The 22,429-nt window shown below is 38.7% G+C and overlaps 1 protein-coding gene across 1 annotated transcript in view; it reads right to left on the reverse strand.

Annotated features, from left to right (window-relative positions):
- Positions 1 to 22,212, reverse strand: part of WDR19 (WD repeat domain 19) — a 75,005-nt gene extending 52,793 nt beyond the window's left edge. The window contains exons 1-9 of the mRNA XM_081592593.1: positions 22,086 to 22,212; positions 18,848 to 18,939; positions 18,491 to 18,556; positions 16,137 to 16,262; positions 14,065 to 14,180; positions 9,949 to 10,064; positions 6,496 to 6,576; positions 4,629 to 4,741; positions 4,183 to 4,356 (exon numbers count right to left, since the gene is read on the reverse strand). Of these exons, the coding sequence (XP_081448719.1) occupies positions 4,183 to 4,356; positions 4,629 to 4,741; positions 6,496 to 6,576; positions 9,949 to 10,064; positions 14,065 to 14,180; positions 16,137 to 16,262; positions 18,491 to 18,556; positions 18,848 to 18,939; positions 22,086 to 22,091 (890 nt within the window). The 5' untranslated portion in view covers positions 22,092 to 22,212. The remainder of the gene's footprint in view (positions 1 to 4,182; positions 4,357 to 4,628; positions 4,742 to 6,495; positions 6,577 to 9,948; positions 10,065 to 14,064; positions 14,181 to 16,136; positions 16,263 to 18,490; positions 18,557 to 18,847; positions 18,940 to 22,085) is intronic.
- Between the last annotated feature and the right edge of the window lie 217 nt (positions 22,213 to 22,429).

Genomic DNA, 22,429 nt, shown 5'->3' on the forward strand with positions numbered 1-22,429 from the left:
ACAAAAATAAGAGAGGTATAACAGAAAGATGTGGAAAGGCCTAGGTGGAAAGCTCTGAAAAGTGGAGGCATAATGTTACTTCAAAGGGTTATTGGGAAGGGTAAGTAGGCTTATGCAAGTGAAAACTGTGTAGCATGATGTTGGGACCTAATAGTGATATTTCTTTCTTTCTGTCTCCTTCCTTTGTCCCTTCTCCGCCCTCCCAGTGCTTCCTTCATATATTTTCCCTGTTTTCATTTAATTAAACTTTTGATATAATTGTAGGTCCACATGTGACTGTAAGAAATAACAGAAAGAACAAAGAGCCCAGAAGTAAATCTGTACACCTATAGTCAATTACTCTTCAACAGAGGAGGCAAGAATACACAATAGGAAAAAGACAGTCTCTTCAGCAAGTGGTGCTGGGGAAGTTGGACAGCTGCATATAGATCAGATGTCACAGCACATCCTCAAAAGGGTGGTGTGCACCCTTTTGTGCACACCACACACAAAAATAAACTCAAAATGGCTTAAAGACAAATCTAAGACAAGATAGTATAAAACTCTTAGAAGGGAACATCGGCAAAACATTCTCTGACATAAATCATACCAATGTTTTCTTAGGTCAGTCTAGCAAGGCAATAGAAACAAAAGTGAAAATAAACAAATGGGCTCTAATCAAATTTAACAAGATTTGGCACAGCAAAGGAGACCATTAAAAAAAAAAATGAAAAGAACCTACAGAATGGGAGACAGTATTTGCAAATGATGTGACAGACAAGGGCTTAATCTCCAAAATATATAAACAGTTCATACAACTCAACAAAAAAACTAAACAACCCAATTGAAAAATGAGCAGAAGACTTTAATAGACATTTCTCCAAAGACAACATACAGATGGCCAGTAGGCACATAAAAACGTACCCTCTGCTGAGTTGTTTCCTATGTTCCAAGTCAAATTTCTGAGTATACAGTTGTTTGTAGTATTGCTTTGTTAGTGGTTTTCAGATCTGTAGTGATACTTCTATTTCACTCATGATATTGGTGAACTGTATTCTATTTTTGTCATCCTTGCTAGAGATTTATCAATTTCCCCCCCCAAACCCCAGCTTTTAAATTTTTTCCCTATTTTCAATTTCTGCTCTTTGTTACTTTCTTCCTTCTGCTCTGGGCTTATTTTGCTCTTCCTAGTTTCTTGAGATAGGAACTTAGATAATTGATTAAATGTCTTTTCTCTTTCCTCTATATCAATTTAGTAGTATAAATTTTCTTCTCAGCACCGCTTTAGCTGCCTGAAATAGATATTGCTATGTACATCTATTGAAGATTGAAGGCAGGAGGAGAAGGGGACAACAGAGAATGAGCTGGTTGGATTGCATCACCAACTCAACAGACATGAGTTTGAGCAAGCTCTGGGAGATGGTGAAGAACGGGGAAGCCTGGCATGCGTGGGGTCACAAAGAGTCGGACGTGACTGAGTAACTGAACAACAACAGATAAATGTACATTTTCATTTTCACTCAGTTCTATGTATTTTCTAATTTGCTTTGAGATTTACTCTTCGACCCATGAATTATTTGGAAGTAGGCTGTCTTTCTAAGTATACAGAGAATTTCCTGTTATCTTTCTGTTACCGATTTCAAGTGTGATTACATGATAGCTAGAGAACACATTTTGTATGATTTCAATTTCAATTTGTTGAGGTTTGTTTCATGCTCCAGGCTATGGTCTACATTGGTGAATGTTCCACAGGTGCCTGGAAAAAATGTGTACTCTGTTGTTTTTGGGTAGAATGTTCTGTAGATGTCTGCAGGTCTAGTTGGTTTATAGTGTTATCCAAGTCTGTTGAGAGTTTAACTAAGTTACACCATGATATAGCCACCTTGGCATCTATTTTGTTTGGCCAAGTGGCCTGCAGCGATGCTAAATGAACACTAGTCCCTTTATGCACATGCATGCCCTTCATAGCAGCCCACAGTCACAAGCAAATATAAGTTCTTGATGTGATTTCACCAGCAGCCTTTGTGACCAACACCTTCCCTTTATCTACCCAGTTATTTTCCGTTTCTGTTGCCTTTTTTTTTATTTTTGATGTTCCAAGTTTCATTCTGTCATCTGTTATCTTCTATCTGAAGAACTTCCTTCAGTACTTCTTTTAGAGGAGGCCCGCTGGCAGTCAAGTCTCTTCATTTTCCCTCATCTGAGAATTCTCCTAATCATTACTGATGGCTATTTTTACTGGATATAGATGGAAGTTTGGTTGACAATTCTTTTCAGCAATTTAAGAATGTTATGAGTTTCTTCCTGGTCACTATGGTTTATGGTGAGAAATCTGCTGTCATTTCTCTGGCTGCTTTCAAAACCTGTTCTTTGCCTTTAGTTTTTAGCAGTTTAATCATGATGAGTCTGGGCCTAGATTTCTTTGGATTTATCCTTTTTGGGGTTTGCTGAGCTTGTATAATATATAGGTTTATGTCTTTCGTCAAATGTGAGACACGTCCAGCCTTTATTTTTGAGATTTTTATGACACAAATGTTAGACATTTTGGTAGTTTCAAGGTCCCTGAGGCTCTGTTTTTTTTTTTAATCTTTTTTTTCCTCTGTGTTCAGAATGGGTATTTCTATTGATCTATCTTTAAGCTCACCAACTCTTTTACTCTGTGATTTCCATTCTGATATTACATACACTGTATTAATTTTTTCAGTTCTAGAGTTTCCATTTGGTTCTTCTTTATAGGCTCCATTCCCATCCCCCCCCTCCGCCCCACCCCCGAGGTTATGTTTCAGTCTGTTTTGAGAATGCTGTTACCTTTTGGAACATTTTTATAATAGCTGCTACATGCATCACGTCAGCACTGGTGTTCTTTGATTATCTTTTCTCAAGTGAGTCAAAATTTTCCTGATTCTTCACGTGTCAAGCAATTTGGAGTTATATTCTGGACATTTTGAAAATTATGTTATGAGACCCTGTTTTGTTTAAATCTCATGGAGGAAGTTAAATTTTTTTTTTAAGGAGGCGATTGGCCCAGTTGGGTTCGGGCCACACATTTCAACCAGCCTTCTGTGGGCTATGATTTCAATGTCTGTTACACTTCCAAACCCTTTGCAGTGGTATTCGGGTATGTCCTCGTATGGCCCACTCAGTGGCCAGTACAGGACCTGGGCTATGGTCTATCCCTTAGTTCAGTTCTCAAAGTCTTTGTCAGGCATGTAGGATGTGATACACACACACAGCTCAGAGATGAACCTGGGACTTCATAAATATCTTTACAGGATCGCTTTCCAGAGTTCCTCCTTCTCTAGGACCTCCCAGGTATATCAGAATATACCTGGGCTTCCCCTTTTTGGTCTTCCAGCACAAAATCTGGGCTCTAGTTACTCTGCTTGGGTCTTCCTACAACTGCACCGGCAGCCAAGCAGTGAGAGGACAGAGAGAAAAATAAACAGTGGGGGTATGCCCCATCTTCTTGGGACCATAGCTCCCCCAATTGGAGAGGAAGGTTAGCTTCCTTCAGGATTTCAGGTGCCTGTGGGTCCTTGCTGTCACTGTCATGGTGGACTGCTTGGTGGCTGGGGCATGAGAGAACAAAGAAGGGGGGGGAAAGAGAAAATTGAGGGATTTCCCTAACTTAGTCTAAGTGTTAGGAGTTCTCTTTACTGCAAGTTGAGCCAGAACTAAAGGGCTTCTTTCAGACCTCTCTCTGTCTCTGCTGCAGTGCTTATGTCCAGGTCTCAGGCTGCCTTGAGTTCTGGCTGAGAGAGACCAGAAGACAAACAGGAGGCTCACCGCTAGCTCAGTGGTACTTCAAACGCTGGCTTTCTTCTCCAATCTGCCTGCTACTATTTATTTTTCAGAGTCCTTACATAGCTGTTTCATGGGTTCTCTTCAGGTTTTATGGCTGTATTTGGTGAGAGAGACAGGGTGGAGGGTGCTTACTCCCTGTTACCCAGAAGTGCCCATTTTATTTTTATGACTGATTTTCAAGTATACTCCATTTTAGGTTTTGTATTTGGTACACATTTAGTATTTTAGGTTTTACCCTGAGTGTTCAAGGCAAAGGTAAAAGTATCTTAGAAAATTTCAACTGCAAACATGTTCTAATAGTGCAAGTATGGTAGATAGATTGACATTAGTTAACATCTTGTTGAATCTCTTGACTATTCCTTAAATAAGCTTGCCTAGGAATATATGAATATAACTTACCAGTTGTCACCACACGTAGCAGCTTTGTTAAGGGTCTGTGATACTGCAATACTGGTTAGATTGTCTTTATGCTCAGGAGTCTGAAATATCTCTCGACCAATCTCTTGAATATGAGTGGAAATGACCACAAAAGATCCACGTGAAAAACCAATCATGATGTAGCCATCACCATACCTACAGCAACAAAGGCAATAATACAGTAAAAGGGAGATTAACTGTCACTTGCAATACAGTAATAAACAAATACCTTAACATTAAGGAAATAGAGAATATCATTTATCAAGGGCCTATTTGCCAGATAACATGCTAGGTAGTTTCACACATTAAGTCACAGGCTGCAATCCAGAAAATGTCACATAGAGGAGTGAAAATGCTACAGAGAAAAACGAAACACATTATAATTAGTAAGGAAAAACACTCTTTCTGTATTGTGCTTCTGTACATACCAACTGTAGCAGACAATGTTGCCATAGTGTTGCTGAAACTCCAGATCAATTGGGGTATCTGGTCCATTCAGATCAAAAAGAAACAAAGTTTTCTTGCCAACCACTACACTTATCTGCCAAAAAAAGGAATTATGAGAGGAATGCTCAGTACTTCATGAAAAGACTAATCAGTTCAGTTCAGTTCAGTCGCTCAGTCGTGTCTGACTCTTTGCGACCCCATGAACCACAGCACGCTAGGCCTCCCTGTCCATCACCAACTCCCAGAGTTTACCCAAACCCATGTCCGTCGAGTCAGTGATGCCATCCAACCATCTCATCCTCTGTCGTCCCCTTCTCCTCCTGCCCCCAATCCTTCCCAGCGTTAGGGTCTTTTCCAATGAGTCAACTCTTCGCATGAGGTGGCCAAAGTATTGGAGTTTCAGCTTCAACATCAGTCCTTCCAATGAACACCCAGGACTGATCTCCTTTAGGATGGACTGGTTGGATCTCCTTGCAGTCCAAGGGACTCTCAAGAGTCTTCTCCAACACCACAGTTCAAAAGCATCAATTCTTCAGTGCTCAGCTTTCTTCACCGTCCAACTCTCACATCCATACATGACCATTGGAAAAACCATAGCCTTGACTAGACGGACCTTTGTTGGCAAAGTAATGTCTCTGCTTTTAAATATGCTATCTAGGTTGGTCATAACCTTCCTTCCAAGGAGTAAGTGTCTTTTAATTTCATGGCTGCAATCACCATCAGCAGTGATTTTGGAGCCCAAAAATAAGCAAATTCAAACAGCATAAACCTAATTTAGCAAACAACTGAGCCAAATTTAGTGTTAAATGTTATAAATTAGTAAGGAAACAATGTGACTAACTCAAAACATTTGTAACATTTTCCTAAAATGTAGTCTGGGAAGGATCCTTGGGTTTACACATACCCAATATACCCTTGGAAGTATACTAAAATAGCTCAATGGAGTAACTTTTTAAAATTCTCTGTACCTCTAATAAGAGTACTGTGCAGTACAAGAAGGTAAGTGTGACATAGTATCATTGGAATTAAACTCACATTCAGAGTATAGCAACTCTTCTACCCTAAGGCCATCTGATTTTTATTTTGAGCCATGTGGGATTACCTGTCCACACCTTTGTGGATAATCTAGCTCAGCTTTTTATATCATCACTTTTCCCATCACCTGCAGGGCATTGGTCAATGTGGCTAGACTAGTATCCCTGTTATTCACAGGCCAATACTAAACTGTAATTCTCAGCTGAGAGTGTAACTGTGTTGAGAGAGAAGAATACATTACCAATGTGGGCTCACTAAGGGTAATGGATATGTATATAAAAAGAGAAACACTTTGGTATATTTCCTTGCTTTGAAGATGCTATCGATTAAGAGTCATTATCAATATACATCTTTTTAAGAAATAAAGAAAAACATTACTTCATTAAATACATTCTTGTTGATTGTGAAAACCATCTGGACTTCAGAATGTTAAAATGTGGCAGGGAAAATAAATCTAACGTGTTAAAAAATAAAACTAGTAATTTCTGGCATTCTGGTCCCCACATCTGGTAAGAATGAAAAATTTTAAAAGATATAGAAATCAATACTCTTGTTTGTCAAGGCGCCCCCACTATTTTTGCTGCCGTAAGGAGAGCAGCAACAGTGTGACAGGACGCTGTCTTCAATTGTTTTGATATTAGGTGGCAGCAAAAACAACATTTAGGCCTGAGAAACTGGGGTCTATGTTGGTTTAATAAGTGATGTACCATAATTTTTTTTGTAACACTAGAGATTCTGAACCATCTTAGAAAAGCAGACAGTATATCCTACACAATTACCAAAATAATCTGGGCTTGGATTTAGAACTCTTACTGTGCTTTCAGCAGCAGAGGTTCGGTCATCAGTCTTCATCACGGAAAACTGCATGTCACTAGGCTCCGATCTCACTGTTGTCTGCGGAGGTGAAAATACTATCACCATGAATAAACTCTACACCCAAATTCCATTAACAAAACAGGTAGCTTGCTTTCATTTCTGAATACGTTGGACTGAACAACCTGAAAACCCTACTGCTACAAAGTTCTAGAAATTCAGGATGAAACTGAACATGTATCTTATTAAATGGCTAAGATAAGCCTGAAAGAAGGTAAGGAAGATTTCTGTGGACCATAACCAAAGATCAAACTGAAAAGCAAAGTGAGTACAGGAACTGATGCTGCATATATCCGGCTGATAAAGAGAGATGATAATGAACCCATTTGACTTGAGCTGGGCTTTGGTTAGAAAAAATTCATTTCAAATCAGTTTCCCTCCTATGCTGTGGTCTAAGGTCCAAAGTTATACTCTGAGTGGTCTAGAAACTCCCTGCAGTGTTCAGCAAAAACAAATCTAAAGCCTCTTCCAAGGCTGCAAACAACTTCCTACAGGAGATGAGCTCACAATTCAAAATGAGAAAATTCACAAGCAATGGACCAAGAGCAAGGGTCAGCAGATCTAAAAAGAACAGAATTATCAGATAAAGATCATAAAATACTTTAAAAATGATTACAAACATAAAAAGACTCATAAATAGAAGAAAAGACAACACTTTCTTTTAAAGTCCAAGCAGGTTTTAAAAAAGAAGTACAAAGTCCTTTCCACCAATAAAAATTAGGGTCATTAAAATGGGAAGGACTGATGGGATAGCAGATTAGACATATCTGAAAAATAAGTGAACTGATTTGTGGAAATTCTCCTGAAGATTTCACAGAGTGACAAAAAGAAACTATGAAAGAGAGATTAAGTGATATAAGATGGTCCAACATATGTCTAACAGTTGCTGCAGAAAGAGAATAGTAAGGGCAAGAGGCAAATTTCAAATACACAATGACTAAGAATTTTTCAGAACTGATGAATGACAGCAATCTTCAGATTTATGAAGCAAGACAAGCAGGATAAATAAAAATAAATCCACAGGAGTAACAATGGAGTGCTCTGCAGAATAGCCAAGTATAAGCAATTCAGAGAAAATACCAGATGAAACAATACTTATAATGTATGCTTTGTTTACTAAATTACAACTTCAGTATGTCATATTCTGGAAGCATAATTCTTGGGATTAAAAATGGGAAATAGTTATCTTGTATGCAAATAATAGCTCAGTGGTAGAGGCTTCCTGGGACATTATATGTGGAAAAGTATTCTAAGGTCATGTCTTGATTCAGTGAAGAAAAAGATGCCAATATCTACTGACGATGTCTGGTATGGACACAAGAAGGGGGACCTGTAGTATTAGAATTCTAAAGGACACCAATACAGATTGATGAAAATTACAAGGTTTCTAGAAACTATTTTTACAGCAATGGCTTCCTTAAGAATCACTGGAATCATGCTGTGGTCTGCTCAATATGACTGAGTTACTTCTACCTCACTTTCAAAGCTTTCCAGATACAAGAACAAACTTTCTTCTTCAGACTTCTGCAAATTCTCAATCAAAGCCCAAATTTTCGGTCATTCCAGTCTTGAACAAGGCATAGTAAGTTTTTCCTCTTATCTTTGTTCTGTTCTGCTTGGCGTGAATGACAGCAACTGATAAAAGTCTTCCAACATCCTCTATAACAAGTTTTAGCAGGGTACATGGTCACCTAGGCAGACTAAATTTGCACCTTCCATGGCAGCATTTAGGTTTGACCATATGACTAGGTTCATGTGATATGAATGGCAGTAATGACTGCATCTTCCAGATCAGGTAGTTTAAAATTTCTTGCATTCCACTTCTCTTTTTCCTTTCCCTGGGGCTGAAATGCAGATGTGGTACTAATGAGGGCAAAACACCCTAATAAATGGCAAAACAATAAGATGGAAGGAAGGGTGGGGAAGGAAAGAAGGGGGACTTCACACAAACCTGGAGAAGCAGAGATACACAGATGACCTTCTTATCTCTGTTACATGATAAAATGAAATAGGAAAAAGCCACCCAAACTACTATATTCTTAGAGTCCTTGTCATTTTGGGTCTCTGTTACAATAGTTTAGCCTACACCCTTGACTGATTTAGATCTTCACTCTTACAAATTCACAATCCAACATTCATTTATCTCCTCTATCTCACAAATGTTACAGGGTTTGTAAGCTATGTCACATATTTGACAATCATATAAGGCTACACGTGTTTTATCATGATTAGTTTTCTCATCCTGAGAGTAGGGGGCCTATGGTGGGCAGCCTCTAAGATGGTCCACAATGGCCCTCACATCCTGGTTTTTATGCCTTAGTGCAACTGCCACCCAGACCCTGAGTATGGGCTGAACCTAGTGACTTACTTCTAGAGAACAGAATATGGCAAAAATAATTCTGAGATCAGGTTATTTATCAAGAGGTTGTGGCTTAAGTCTTCAATGACTGTTCTTACTCTCTTGCCAGCGGCTTTGTTGTGAGGTATGCTATGGAGACATACATGTGGCTAGAACATGAGGCAGGCTTCCAGTCAATAGTGAGAGGAGCTAAGCCCTGAGCTTAACAGCCTGCCTGTCAACAACCACATGAGCTTGGAAATAGACTTGTCCCTAGTCAAGACTTCAGATAAGACTGCAGTAGACTGCTAAAATGACTGCAGCCTCATGAGAGACCCTGAGGCAGAAGCACTCAGCTTAGCTGTGTCTGGACTATTCACCCACAAAAACGGCAAAGCAATATCTGTTGTTTTAAACTGCCAAGTTTCAGGGGTAATTTGTTATGCAGGAATAAATAGCTAATGTAGGACCTATTAATGTAACTAGCAGTATTCAAAGAATGTGTCAGTCACTATTGCTCTAGAAATACTAAATCATAAGCCAAGTCATCCGAATTGAAATTTTGCCACTGATAAGATTATATAGCTATGGGTAATACAAATTCCCTTAATCTTGGGAAATTTGAACAGCAGTAAAATTTAATCCTAAAATTAAATTTAATTAGGATTAGTTTGGAACCAATATAACATATCAGTTAAAGGAGTGGGCTTTAGAATCAGGCAGATCTGAGTCCAGTGGTTAAGATTCACATTGTAAATACACATATAAAGTAAGAGATATTCACAAATACAATGGTTGATTATAACCACAGAGCTGATAATCCAAGCTAACACTAGCCAATGGGAAGTGTACAAAGGAGGAAATTTGGAAAAAATATTCGTATTAAAAGAAAAATGTCCTAGTACATAAAAAGAAAAAGCTTGATGTTTAGAATATGAAGTTATTGTAAACATCTCTCACAGAGATTTTAAAATTTTATAGGTCAGTTTGATAGACAAACTTTATTTTGGAGGAAAATCTGAACATAGCAAATCAAAGAGATGTTACTGTATTACCTGTCTTATTGTGTCACCTTCCTGATTACTAACTGTAATCATTTTATCTTCACCACCTAAAGCAAGCATGTTTTCTGCATTCCAACATCCACATGTGATTCTCTTAGTATGTTTTCCTGCAAAAGAGATGATTTTTGTACATATTGATTTCTCAAAAAAATAATTTACAAAATCTGTGATGGTAATCTTAAAGTTTAGATAATATACTATGGAAATTAACAAACAAGGAATTTAAAATCTCATCAAAGCAGTTTAGTGTCTAAGCAACCTTATTTAAAACAGTTTATAACCAAGTTTTAAATCAAGATAACTGTATATAAGGGCAATCCTATTATCTAACTTTTTATGTGAATATGAGCATAGGTCCTTATATGTAAAAGATATCCCACCCCTAGACAAATTTGTTTGTTTAACCATATAAGAAAACCTATCACTGCTGCTGCTAAGTCGCTTCAGTCGTGTCCGACTCTGTGCGACCCCATAGATGGCAGCCCACCAGGCTCCGCCATCCCTGGGATTCTCCAGGCAAGAATACTGGAGTGGGTTGCTATTTCCTTCTCCAGTGCATGAAAGGGAAAAGTGAAAGTGAAGTCGCTCAGTCGTGTCCGACTCTCAGCGACCCCATGGACTGTAGCCTACCAGGCTCCTCCGTCCATGGGATTTTCCAGGCAAGAGTACTGGAGTGGGGTGCCATTGCCTTCTCCAAAACCTATCACAGTAATGTCTTAAAAGAAGTAAATCTCAAAGCACTGAAGTTATCTTTATTATATGCAGCTTTATGATGTGGGAGACCCTTGGCATAAGCAGATTCAACAACACAATTTTGATTATTTGTATATAATTAAAAGACATACCATGATTTGTGACAATATTGAGGTACAAACAGGAATGCACCTTAGTGAGACTTATGTAAGAACTGAGTCATTTAGCTAGTGAGGGATATTAGAGAACCACTAAGTATCAGAACGCTTTTTAATGAAACAATCTAGCCAGTGCAAAAACTACATTTTGGGGTGGATATCACATGGCTTGACACCAGGTATTTGTTAAAGGTCCTAGAATAGATAAATACTCAAGGGTCCCAAGGTTAATTAAGTATACAGTTTCTGGAGGCAGGCTGTCTATTTTGAGTAAGTGGCTCCACTATTTATCACAAAGCCTTGGGTAAGTTAACATTTCTATTCCTTAGTCACACTGTCCAAAAATTGGGGATAATAGTAGAAGCTATCTCACAGGGTTGAGGATCAAATGAGCTAAAGCACTCAGAAGGGTGCCAGCCATACAGAAGTGCTATATAAGTGTTAGCTATTTTAGCTGTTATTGAGACAGAGATCATGTTTATTTTATTCCTTGTACCCCTTATTGAACCTAATACAGTATCTCTGTAGAAAGCAGGCTCTAAATAAACAGTTATTAAGTCAGCAGAGCCTGAAGGAAGAGTGTGTCCAGTGTGTTAGAGGCTCAGCTAGGAGAACGGTGTGGCTGGAGGCCAGAAAGTAAAGAAAGGTAACTAAGAGATGAAATCACAGTTTTTAAGGGCCAGGTCATAGAGGGCTTGGCTAGCCATTGTAAGGATTCTGACTTTGATCTTGGGTGACATGAAGACCCACTGGAGATTTCTGAGCAGAGGCTTGCTCGGGCTTCTGAGTTGAGAATATTCCTATAGCAGGGCAAGAGTTGAAGCAGGGAGACCAGTTCAGAGATTGCAGAGATGCAGGTAGAAGATGTCTGAGCCCCACACCATGGTGGTGGTGGTGGTGGTAGAGGTGATGAGCCCAGTTGATTCTGGACATATTTGGAGGCAGATCCTGTAAGATTTTCTGGCACATTTGGTATAGAGGGTATGAGGAAGATAAGAGTCAGGATAACGGTAAGATTTGGCTTAAACATCTAAGAGGATGCTGCTGCTGCTAAGTCGCTTCGCAGCAGTGTCCGACTCTGTGCGACCCCATAGACGGCAGCCCACCAGGCTCCACCATCCCTGGGATTCTCCAGGCAAGAACACTGGAGTGGGTTGCCATTTCCTTCTCCAATGCATGAAAGTGAAAAGTCAAAATGAAGTTGCTCAGTCATGTCCGACTCCTAACAACCTCATGGACTGCAGCCTACCAGGCTCCTCCGTCCATGGGATTTTCCAGGCAAGAGTACTGGAGTGGGTTGCCATTGCCTTCTCCATCTAAGAGGATGAAAAGATAGCAATGATTACAGGGAACGCTGCAGGGTTTAGTGACATTTACTAGAAATCTCATTGGAGCTGTTGAGTAAGCAATTGCTTGTATCAGTCTAAGAGTCTGGAAGAGACAAACATGGGACTACAGAGGTAGTATTTCAAACCAGGAGACCAGAGCACAAAAATGAAGGGAACATTCAGAGAAGAGACTCGGATATAGGAGATTTTGCTGATCATAGATTAAGAGATTTAGGTAGTACAATGGAACTGGGGTATCGAAAGTAATAGGTATTAGAAGGGATAAAGGAGTACATTAAGAGAGGTGGAAAGATGCCAAGGACAAACTTCATCCTACACTCGGGACAGAGAGAAGAAAATCTCTCCTTTTCTTCTAGTGCTCAGAACTCAGGTTAGTCTTAACATCAGTGATATACTTTCATGTGCTGACTTAACAGTGTTCTGGGCAGGTACTGACTCATTTAATTAATATTAACTTACAGGAATATACCACAGTCACTGAAATGTGAATCATGTTATCGGGAGACAGGCAATATTAAGTAAACTGTGGTCAATGAAATTCATGCATGTTAGAATCATGCAAAGTGAGAATTGCCTGTATCTAACCCAGTTCAAGGAAAGAAATCAGAGCAAGATGTAACAAGGGAACAAACATTTAGTTACTGTAAAAACCACTTGCTGATTGTGCATTTGTGTAGCTGCTACTGGAAGTAAAATGCCTTGGTTTTAGAAAACTAAATTATTTCAAAGGAAAAAAAAGCACAGCCACAAATCACAACAAACTCTGAAAGAGGCAGCAAAAGGGCCTAAAATGTACAATTAACCTGAATATTTTCAGGTCTATTTTACACAGTTAATAAACTAGACTGAGATTAGAATCAATATTCATATTAAATACAAAGATCACATATAAAATCATGTACATATGAACAAATAATGACACAAAATAATCACGTTTTGACAAATTATTTTCTTATTACCTCAAGTGTCAAGCTATCTAAGGACTGTAAGCTAACTGGTAGGACATGCCTGTAAATGAAGTGGGATACAGAAAATGCCTACTGAAGTCAAACAAATTAATTTATATGGTGAAAGCTGATTTTTTAGTTCAACTTTTCAAATGGATCAATGATGTAACTATATAGTTAGAGTGCTAAAAATACACATATGAAAGATATACATATATGTGAAAATAATTTGAAATGAATAAGTGTCTTTAATTGAAAAGCATTTTCTCAAGTATTCTGTGGGCATTATTATCTCCAGCATTTAATTCTTCCATTAGTAGTAACTTATACTGGCCACTTGTATGTAATTAAGCATATCCATTTCACCCCTCACCAGCATGATGTTACAACAATTGAAAAAAGTTAATACTATTTCTTTTAGGTAGTCAGATGCTAAGTGCCCAGAGGCTAGGGGAATCAAAGAGGCTGAATCAAGAAGTTCAAAGAAGGAATAAATACACATAGCCTCCAGTCATATCCCCTGAGGTAAAAATAACTCCTAGATTAAATTGGTGATTGGAGAGAGTGAGGGGTCAGAAATACGAATATGGATATACTCTGTCCAAGAAGTCGCCAAATGTTTTACCCCATCTACTAATGTGTTGATAGGCATATGAGCTACTCCATGCCAGAAGCATAATCTGGGTGAAAAAGGGACAGATGGAAACCCTGCTATTAATGTACTGGTGTCCAGAGGTACAGGCTCACTCACCTTAGGGCAACTGGTTCTATGTAACCTGGGAGGTTCTTAGTAGGTAGTGAAGATGGATATTCTAGTTAGACAGAGGTATGGCTTGACAAGGGAAGTCAATTTTAAACTAAAAAATTTCCCCTGCAATATCAGGGAAATCTGAGGTGATAAAATTTACATTTATGTTAAAGCATCCCAAATATTTAGCAGTGTTTCCAGCTGTAACCTACCAATGACAGGAATCTTTCGAGATGTCCGAGGATTATAAATTAGCAAATTTCCTCTAGCAGTTCCAACAGCCAGGAAACTTCCAAATTTTGACCAAAGAAGGAAAGACAATTGATCCCTATAACATTAAGATATAAATTACTAAACAATTTACAACCATAACCTCCTAAGCAGTCCTTTTAAAAAGTGCTTCGTGAATTTCAAAATAACTAATATCTACTTAGAAGCTGAAGTATAAAATTACTATTTTAATGATTTAGGACAAAGAATAAGTGCTAAAGGCATTTTGAGACACTATAAAATGATCTTAAGTCAGTGAGACCTAAAATACCAATGTATAATGAATAAAAGGCTTCAATTCAGTCATGAAAGAATCTCAAATTTCAGGAGATAACTAATGATAAGACAGTTATTAATCTGTCTACTAATGATTGTTGTAACTCTAATTGTGGTAAAATCTTAATGGATAACATCTTAAGCTTTTAAAAAGTCTAAAAATGTGATACAGTAAACTGAAAAAATTATTGGGAATTCATGATTTGAAAAAGGATATAGATTTTCCAGCTCTGTCACTATTAAGGGTATCTCAGAAGGAGGTTTGGGCTTCCCTGGTGGCTCAGATGGTAAAGAATCCACCTGCAATGTGGGAGACCCGGGTTTGATCCCTGGGTTGGAAGATCCGCTGGAGGAGGGAATGGCAACCCAATCCAGTATCCTTGCCTGGAGAACTGCATGAACAGAGGAGCCTGACGGGCTACAGCCCATGGGGTCACAAAGAGTTGGACACAACTGAGCGATTAACACTTTCACTTTCTTGAATGGAAGCACAGAGTGTGTAACATCCTTCTGAAAAGTGAGGTATGGAAGTGGAAAAGGACAGAGCAAGAAGTGAAGGTTCTCAGATCCAGTAAGACTTGATGTTGGTCAGACACTATTGCCTGTGGATGCATTTCTTGTGCATCACTTTGCGGGGTCAAGGGAAGCTGCACTAGGGGGATGTTTTGACCTGCTCTGTTATTCCTTGATAAGTAAGTCGGAAAAGTAAAGTCTAATCTCATGGTAGATGTGTGATCTCTTCCTGCACTTATAGGCCACATGATGCTATGAGGCAGATATTATTACAGACTCATTTTACATATACGAAGAAACAGAGGTTTAAGCAGAGGTTAAGCAACTTGTTCAAGGTCAAAATTGCAGTTTCAGTTGTAAATACTGACCAGTTTTTCTTTTCCATATGGCAAACAGTTTCTATTTTAGTGGAGATCTGTAATTTATTCTGTCTGCCCAAGATTTCTTCCATTGTGAACTGCCCCACCTTCACAAGCAGGATCCCATGGCCCTGCCTACCCTATTCAGAGACCTTTTAAAGAACTGAGAGGATACTGGTGATGTAATAGTGGCATGCTCTTTTCTCTGGCATAACTTGCTGTGAAGAATGGTAGAGGCTGATACCCTCCAGTAGCCATCAAAAGAGTCTAAATATAAATAGGATGGATAAACGACATGGACCTATTGTATAGCATAGGGAACAATATTCAATATCCTGTGATAAACCACAATGAAAAAGAAAATGAAAAGGAAAGTACCTATATGTATAACTGAATCACTTTGCTGCACAGCAGAAATTAACACATTATAAATCAACTATACTTCAACAGAATTAAAAAGGAGAGAGACAGTCTGACTTAGAAGAAGTCAATACAGAGAAAGAAAGAGCTGTGAGATATCTAGACTGCATCATTACAACCCCTAGATCCAGTCATGCCTGCAGTCATCCTATTTTCAGATTTTCCCATAAATGTTTTCTCCCTTCTTCGCACTTTTTAGTCTATTCCATTGAAAGCAACTTTTTAAGAAGCTCTTTATACTTTATAATGATAGCTATATTCTAATTAATGGGGCAAAATTAATAGGATTATATATAACAAATTTAAAAAGAAATGAATTTTTCCCTTTATAAGAAAATAACTCATCAGTGCATATTTATAATGAATGTAGTAAGATCTTTTTGGCATCAAAGCTGCAAACAGTATTTCTAAGTGAAGATTTAAAACGTAAAAAAAGTTATCCTTACCTGAAGCCACTGTCTAACTGACTGGTTTTGTCTGTATTGGCATCCCATAGATAAATGCAACTGGATTTCTCAGCAATCACTGCTAGAGTATCTCCATCTTTGTCCCAATCCATAGCAACACAGTTACTTTTTTAAAAAAGAGAACAAAACATCACTATACATTTTTTTTTTTAAGTAGGGGAAAGAAATTTAAACACTCATCTATTTGTGATTTTTGTCTACAGCAAGTCCATTTAATCTATTTTTAAAGTCATAAACTTTCTAAAGTAAGAAATAGAACTCCATATTCACTGCCTGGATAACACGAACACCAATTTTGTTGTTGTTGAGGGGATGGAAACATTTTGAATTCTATTTTAAATATCATTTTCACATACTATATTAAATGCAATTATATCTAATAGGTTAGCAGATTTTCTTGACACCTGTAAAGAGCCGGGCTCTTGTGGTAAAATACTCATCAAGCACCTCTAGAAAGGAATCACGTCTGGAATCAAGAGGAAATTTGTGTGATCAACTTTTGAAAGGTTATTTCAGATGCACAGAGGGAAAAAGGTATGATAAGAAGTGAAATATCTAGACAAGCTGTGTATTAAACAGATCAAGGCTGGCTAGATGTAGGATTGCAAACAGTAAGAAAGACTGGATTCTGAAATACATAGTAAGAAAAGTTATTTTCATTTCATATCTTAATATTGAATAGAATAAGGAGAGTGATTTAGATAGATAAGAAGGTAACAAAATAGTTATAAATAGGAAATGCTCTATTTAATATGTTTCTTATTGTTTAAAATTACTCCAAATGTTTATTATAATTTAAGAACTTCCTTGGACATTAACCTTTTCTTCCTTCTCTGATTCTGTTTTTCATTAGGAGACTGTTTGTTTTTGGGCACCAGCCCAGTGGTCCCCAACGTTTTTGGCCTTTTGTGGAAGACAATTTTTCCATGGACCCAGGGTTAGGGAGATGGATTCTGGATAATTCCAGTGCATTACATTTATTGTGCACTTTATTCCCTGGTGGCTCAGAGGTTAAGGTGTCTGCCTGCAATGCGGGAGACTTGGGTTCGATCCCTGGGTCAGGAAGATTCCCTGGAGAAGGAAATGGCAACCCACTCCAGTATTCTTGCCTGGAGAATCCTATGGACGGATAAGCCTGGTGGGCTAAAGTCCAATGGGGTCGCAAAGAGTCAGACACGACTGAGCGACTTCACTTTATTCCTATTATTATTACATCAGCTCCACCTCAGATCAGGCATTATTTCCCAGACTTTGAGTGCCCCTGAAGCAACACTCAGCTTTCCATTTAAGACATCTGGGAATCACTTCAGTTATTTTATTCTTCAAACTGTTAAAATATGTTTTGGGATCTTAATTTTCTACAGTACTTTCACAGATTTTGAGAGGTATGGAAGAGGGAGGCTTTCAAATTCTTAATAAAATCATGAAAGACAACATATTATAGCATTTTGTTTATCTGGTCATCTTTTGTTGGTCTAATTCAGCTATGTTGAATACAGCAAAAGAACTCAGAAGCAAAAAAAATAAAGACATTGCATAACCAAAAGCGATGTTGCAGAGATTATGCAATAAAGCTCATACAACTTACTCAAAGAAGTTTTTTACTAAGTGCCTTTTTACTTTATTTTAAACATAATTATAACTAGCTTGCCCTCAGTTCCCCAGAATATAGAAACCAGAAGCAACAATTAAGAGAGCAATAAGAAATGCTAAAATGGTGGCATTAGGTAGGTGTGAGGTAAGTAGAGCCACTTGATTTGCAAAGATGGTGGCTGATAAACTACAGAAGGCTAATGTGAATTTAAAAAGCCTGGCAGCTTAAGACCACTTAGGTCTTATGCAAACATCATAATAACCACTAAGACTATGGGTAAAATAACTAATACAGGGAGTGATCACACTAAGTTATGCTTACTATAATCTAGAATGACTTCCTTAAAAAGGATAAAAAAAAGTGTGGAAAGCAACTATTTTCCAATTTATATTAGAGAGGAATACTACATCAATAAGGGCTTATCTGCAAATATATACACTAAGGCTTGTTTATAATTAAATAAGAATTCTTTCACATAGACTCATTTTACAATTCTGCCTTAAAGCTTATCTGTCAATGAATGTATTAAACTCTTAATTTATATGCTATATATCTATTTCATTAACTGCTTATGGTATACAACAAAACTAAATCTCTTTGCAAATAGAGAAAGCAAAAGAAGAGCTACAAGTTAGACATAAATTAGAAAATTCTACTTGATTATAAGTTTTAAGACAGTGCTTTTTTATCTTTTAGGCCACAAAGTTTAAAAAAATTTTTGATCTACCTCTGCACTTACCCAGGTAAGTTGATTTCACTTCTTTTTTGACCATGGCGATCAAAGACTTTCACAATATGATCAGCTCTAAAAGCAATTAGAACAAAAAGATATGATTTAAATTTTACTTATGTATCTAAAGAGTTTTCTTATACATTCAAGTGATTTCTATATTTTCTCATGAGTTTCATAATTTGTATATAAAAAGTTATCACTAGAGAAATGTTCTATGAATTGTGATATTAATGGAAATTAATATATTACTTTTCTCACCATGCAACCATCATTCAAGAGTTTCTACTGAAAAGATGGTGTGGTTAGGTGGGCATACAACCATGTGGACTCAGGATGATTTACTAACAATCACTGGTATCTTACCCTGTTACTGCAAGATAGTTTCCTGATGTTTTCTGCCAGGTAAACTGTATTGGTGTGCCAAGCCAAGTCTTTTCTAGTAGTGAGAAAACACGCTAAAAAAGCACAACACAATTTTTATATTTTAAAACATACAATTAACAGCTGGTCAGAAAAGATGTCAAAACATAATGATGAAAACAGTAGGATTCAGGATGGTGAAGGCTTATGCTAGAGCTTACCCAAAAGAAGTCAACAGTGTAACAAATAAAATGACCAATTAACCAACCAACCAACCAAATAACCATAATCTGGCTGGTCAAGTACAGACCTCAACATACACAGGAGCATTTACTATAAGACTTTTTTCCTTTTGAATGTTTCTAAATGTTAATTTTATAAAAATTTATGATTTAGTGTCTTATAACTATTAAAAATTAAAAAAATTTAAACTTGAATTTGTGAAAGTCACTCAGTCGTGTCCAACTCTTCACAACGGACTACAGTCCATGGGGAGTCTCCAGGCCAGAATACTGGAGTGGGTAGCCTATCCCTTCTCCAGTGGATCTTCCCCACCCAGGGATCTAACCCAGGTCTCCCACATTGAAGGTGGATTCTTTACCAACTGAGCTATCAGGGAATTTAGCTAATTACTAATAGCATGGATTTGGGGAGATTAAACTTAATAAAATTGCTATTAAAAAACCTTAACCATGACAGAAATACAAAATATCTGTACCTCCTTCAAAATTAGTTTTTCTCCTTTCTCCATTAGATACACTTTAAGTGTTTAGTTTGGCTATTGGGTGGATACTTCTTCAACTAAAAAATCATTCTTTTCACTTAGACAACAAAGAACTGTATATACAATATGGAGGGCTTCCCAGGTGGCTCAGTGGTAAAGAATCTTCCTGCAATGCAGGAAACCCAGGTTCGATCCCTGGGTCGGAAAGATCCCCTGGAGGAAATGGCAGCCCACTCAGGTACTCTTGCCTGGAGAAACCCATGGACAGAGGAGCCTGGAGAGGGCTACAGTCCTTGAAGTTGCAAAGGGTCAAATACCACTGAGCACATCCAATATAGAAACCACAAACCACGTGTGTACTTGGAATTTTATTGAGGACTTGAAATAAAGGTAGTCCAAATTTACATGTGCTATAAACCACACATGACTATATGATTTCAAAGACAATACAGGAAAGAAGGCAAACTATCCTTACTGATAATTTTTCATACTGATTACATGTTGAAATGATAATATTTTGGACATACTGAGTAAAACAAAATATATTACGAAAGGTAACCTTACCTGTTTCTTGAAAAACATTTTAATGTGGCTACTAAATTTTTTAAAGTACACTGGCTCACATTATATTTAAATTAAACACTGTTGATACAAAACATCCAGGACCATAAGAGTTTGAATGAATAAACTTACATTTTAACATTAGGTTAAATTAAAAATTAAACAATGATGCCTATATCTAGGCAAGTGAATTTAGATACAACTGCAGGTGGTGTGATAGTCTCAATGGTAACACAAAAATCTTCCAATGGTCTAAATTTTACACCAATCACAGGCAATTACTACGTTAAAATGATGATCAAATCCACCTCTATTGAAAACAGAGGTGCCTATAATCACAGGTGCATCCAGGTTGTGTGGCGCAAGAAGACACCCTTAAAAAAAAAAAGTATAAAAGCATTTTACTTTTGCAGTTTTATGACCACATTGCCCTGGAACTCCTACATACAAGTGAGGGCTCCCTAAACTTGAATGTCACTAGTTTCTTGGTACACCTCCTCTGGTTGTGATTTTACACACTATTTTTCTTCAAAGGATTAAACAGGCATTCCATACACAAACACCCCGTAAAAAAGTGCTAGCTTCACAACCAGAAAATGAACCTTTAGATTTTGCTTCCCCCCCCCATCTTTATTTTTTAATACAATTGTTTTTTGGCCACCCCACATGGCTTGTGGGATCCTAGTTCCCTAACAAGGTAACTAACCTGGACCCTTGACAGTGAAAGAAAGGAATCCAAACCACTGGACCACCAGGAAACTCTTGATTTTGCTTTTCACCTGTTAGCCGTAGGGCTTAAAGCAGGACTATTAAATGGCCTCAAGAACAGAATTCTCAACTGTAAACCAGGAATAACAATATCTCCTTACTCTGGTGGTTTACTTCTTAAGTCGTGTAGGACTCTTGCGACCCCATGGACAGAGGAGCCTGGCAGGCTACAGTCCATGGGATTCTCCAGGCAAGAACACTGGAGTGGGCTGCCATTTCCTTCTCCAGGGATCTTCCCAACCCAGGAATTGAATCCAGGTCTCCTGCAATGTAGCCAGATTCTTTATCAACTGAGCTACAAGTACTTCGTAAATGGTGGAGAGCTTTAGAAATGTGAGTTAAGATTACAACTCCAATTTCCACTATAGCCACGAAAATGTACAAAACAATGAAAAAAAAATTAAGCTTTCCATTTCTATGCCAGATCAGGGCCTGTGTGCGGCGGTGGGTTGGGTGGAGTGGGGAGTGGGGCACTAGGAGTGGGGCGGGGGTATTGCTTGGTAAGGTGAAGAGTGAATGAGCTGTAGCCAGTGACCCGGGAATGGGGTTCATGAGAAGCCCAATCCTAAAAACGGTGCATGCAGAGGATGACGCTCTAGAGATTGAGATCTGTGCATGCAGATTGCCTCGTCAATAATATACACCGTCACCAGGTGATCTGTAAATCGCGCCAGTCACAGCCAATACAATTTGAGATTCTTTAGGAGCTTTTCACTCATTTCAAGGAGCTGAACAGCTGCGAGGCTTGCCAGGTGTTTAGCTGCAAGAAATGAGGCAGCTCCTGACACTCGAACGAGCCAACTTCACCAAGACCCTCCAAAAGCTTTTTTTTCCCCCCAAACTCGTTCTGCCCGCCGTGTGAATTAGGGCGAATTTGGAGTCTCTTCAGATCCCGTCTGCTCATTTCCGCAGTGGAGAGGTGGCCAAAACGCACCAACTCCGTCCGCGGTCCCAGAAATGAGAGGCCTCCCTCCCCGCCTTCTCCTCTTCAATTTTCCTTCCTTTTGCCTTGTTTCTTCAGCTTCGCCTCTGCTCTCCCTGGTCACCCCGCTCCCTTCCCCATTTCTCAAGCACTCGGGAGAAGAAAGGGAGGTCACAAGCCTCTATCTTCAAAGCGACTCTCGGAGAGTTCAAGGGAAGGGCCAGTGGTCGCATGTTCCCGCACTCCCGGGTTTGTAAGTTATTTACCTTCATCTCAAAGATCCAGCAGCCCTGCGATCTAACAAGTGCGCAAGCGCACCCAGTCTTCTTCAAGAAAGCTACCGCGTTCCCGTCACCCAGGAGACCGCGCGAGCAATAACCAATCAGCGAGCGCCAGCTGAAGGGCGGTGCCTCCAAACAACCTCGGGGGGAGTGGGAGGGAGGCGGGGACTTGGGTCACGTGATGCCAGCGAAGCAAGGCCCTGAGTAGTTGAGCGTCGTGAGGCCTTGCTGAGCCTTGGCTTTCTGGCTAGACCCTGATTGGATGACATCGGAGACACACGGGAGGGGAGGGTTCTGTGAGATCTAGAAGGCGCCTGCGTAAATTTAGG

Source organism: Giraffa tippelskirchi, chromosome 1 (assembly GCF_054371585.1).
Source record: "Giraffa tippelskirchi isolate mGirTip1 chromosome 1, T2T-mGirTip1v1.2.pri, whole genome shotgun sequence".
Lineage (NCBI taxonomy): Eukaryota > Metazoa > Chordata > Mammalia > Artiodactyla > Giraffidae > Giraffa > Giraffa tippelskirchi.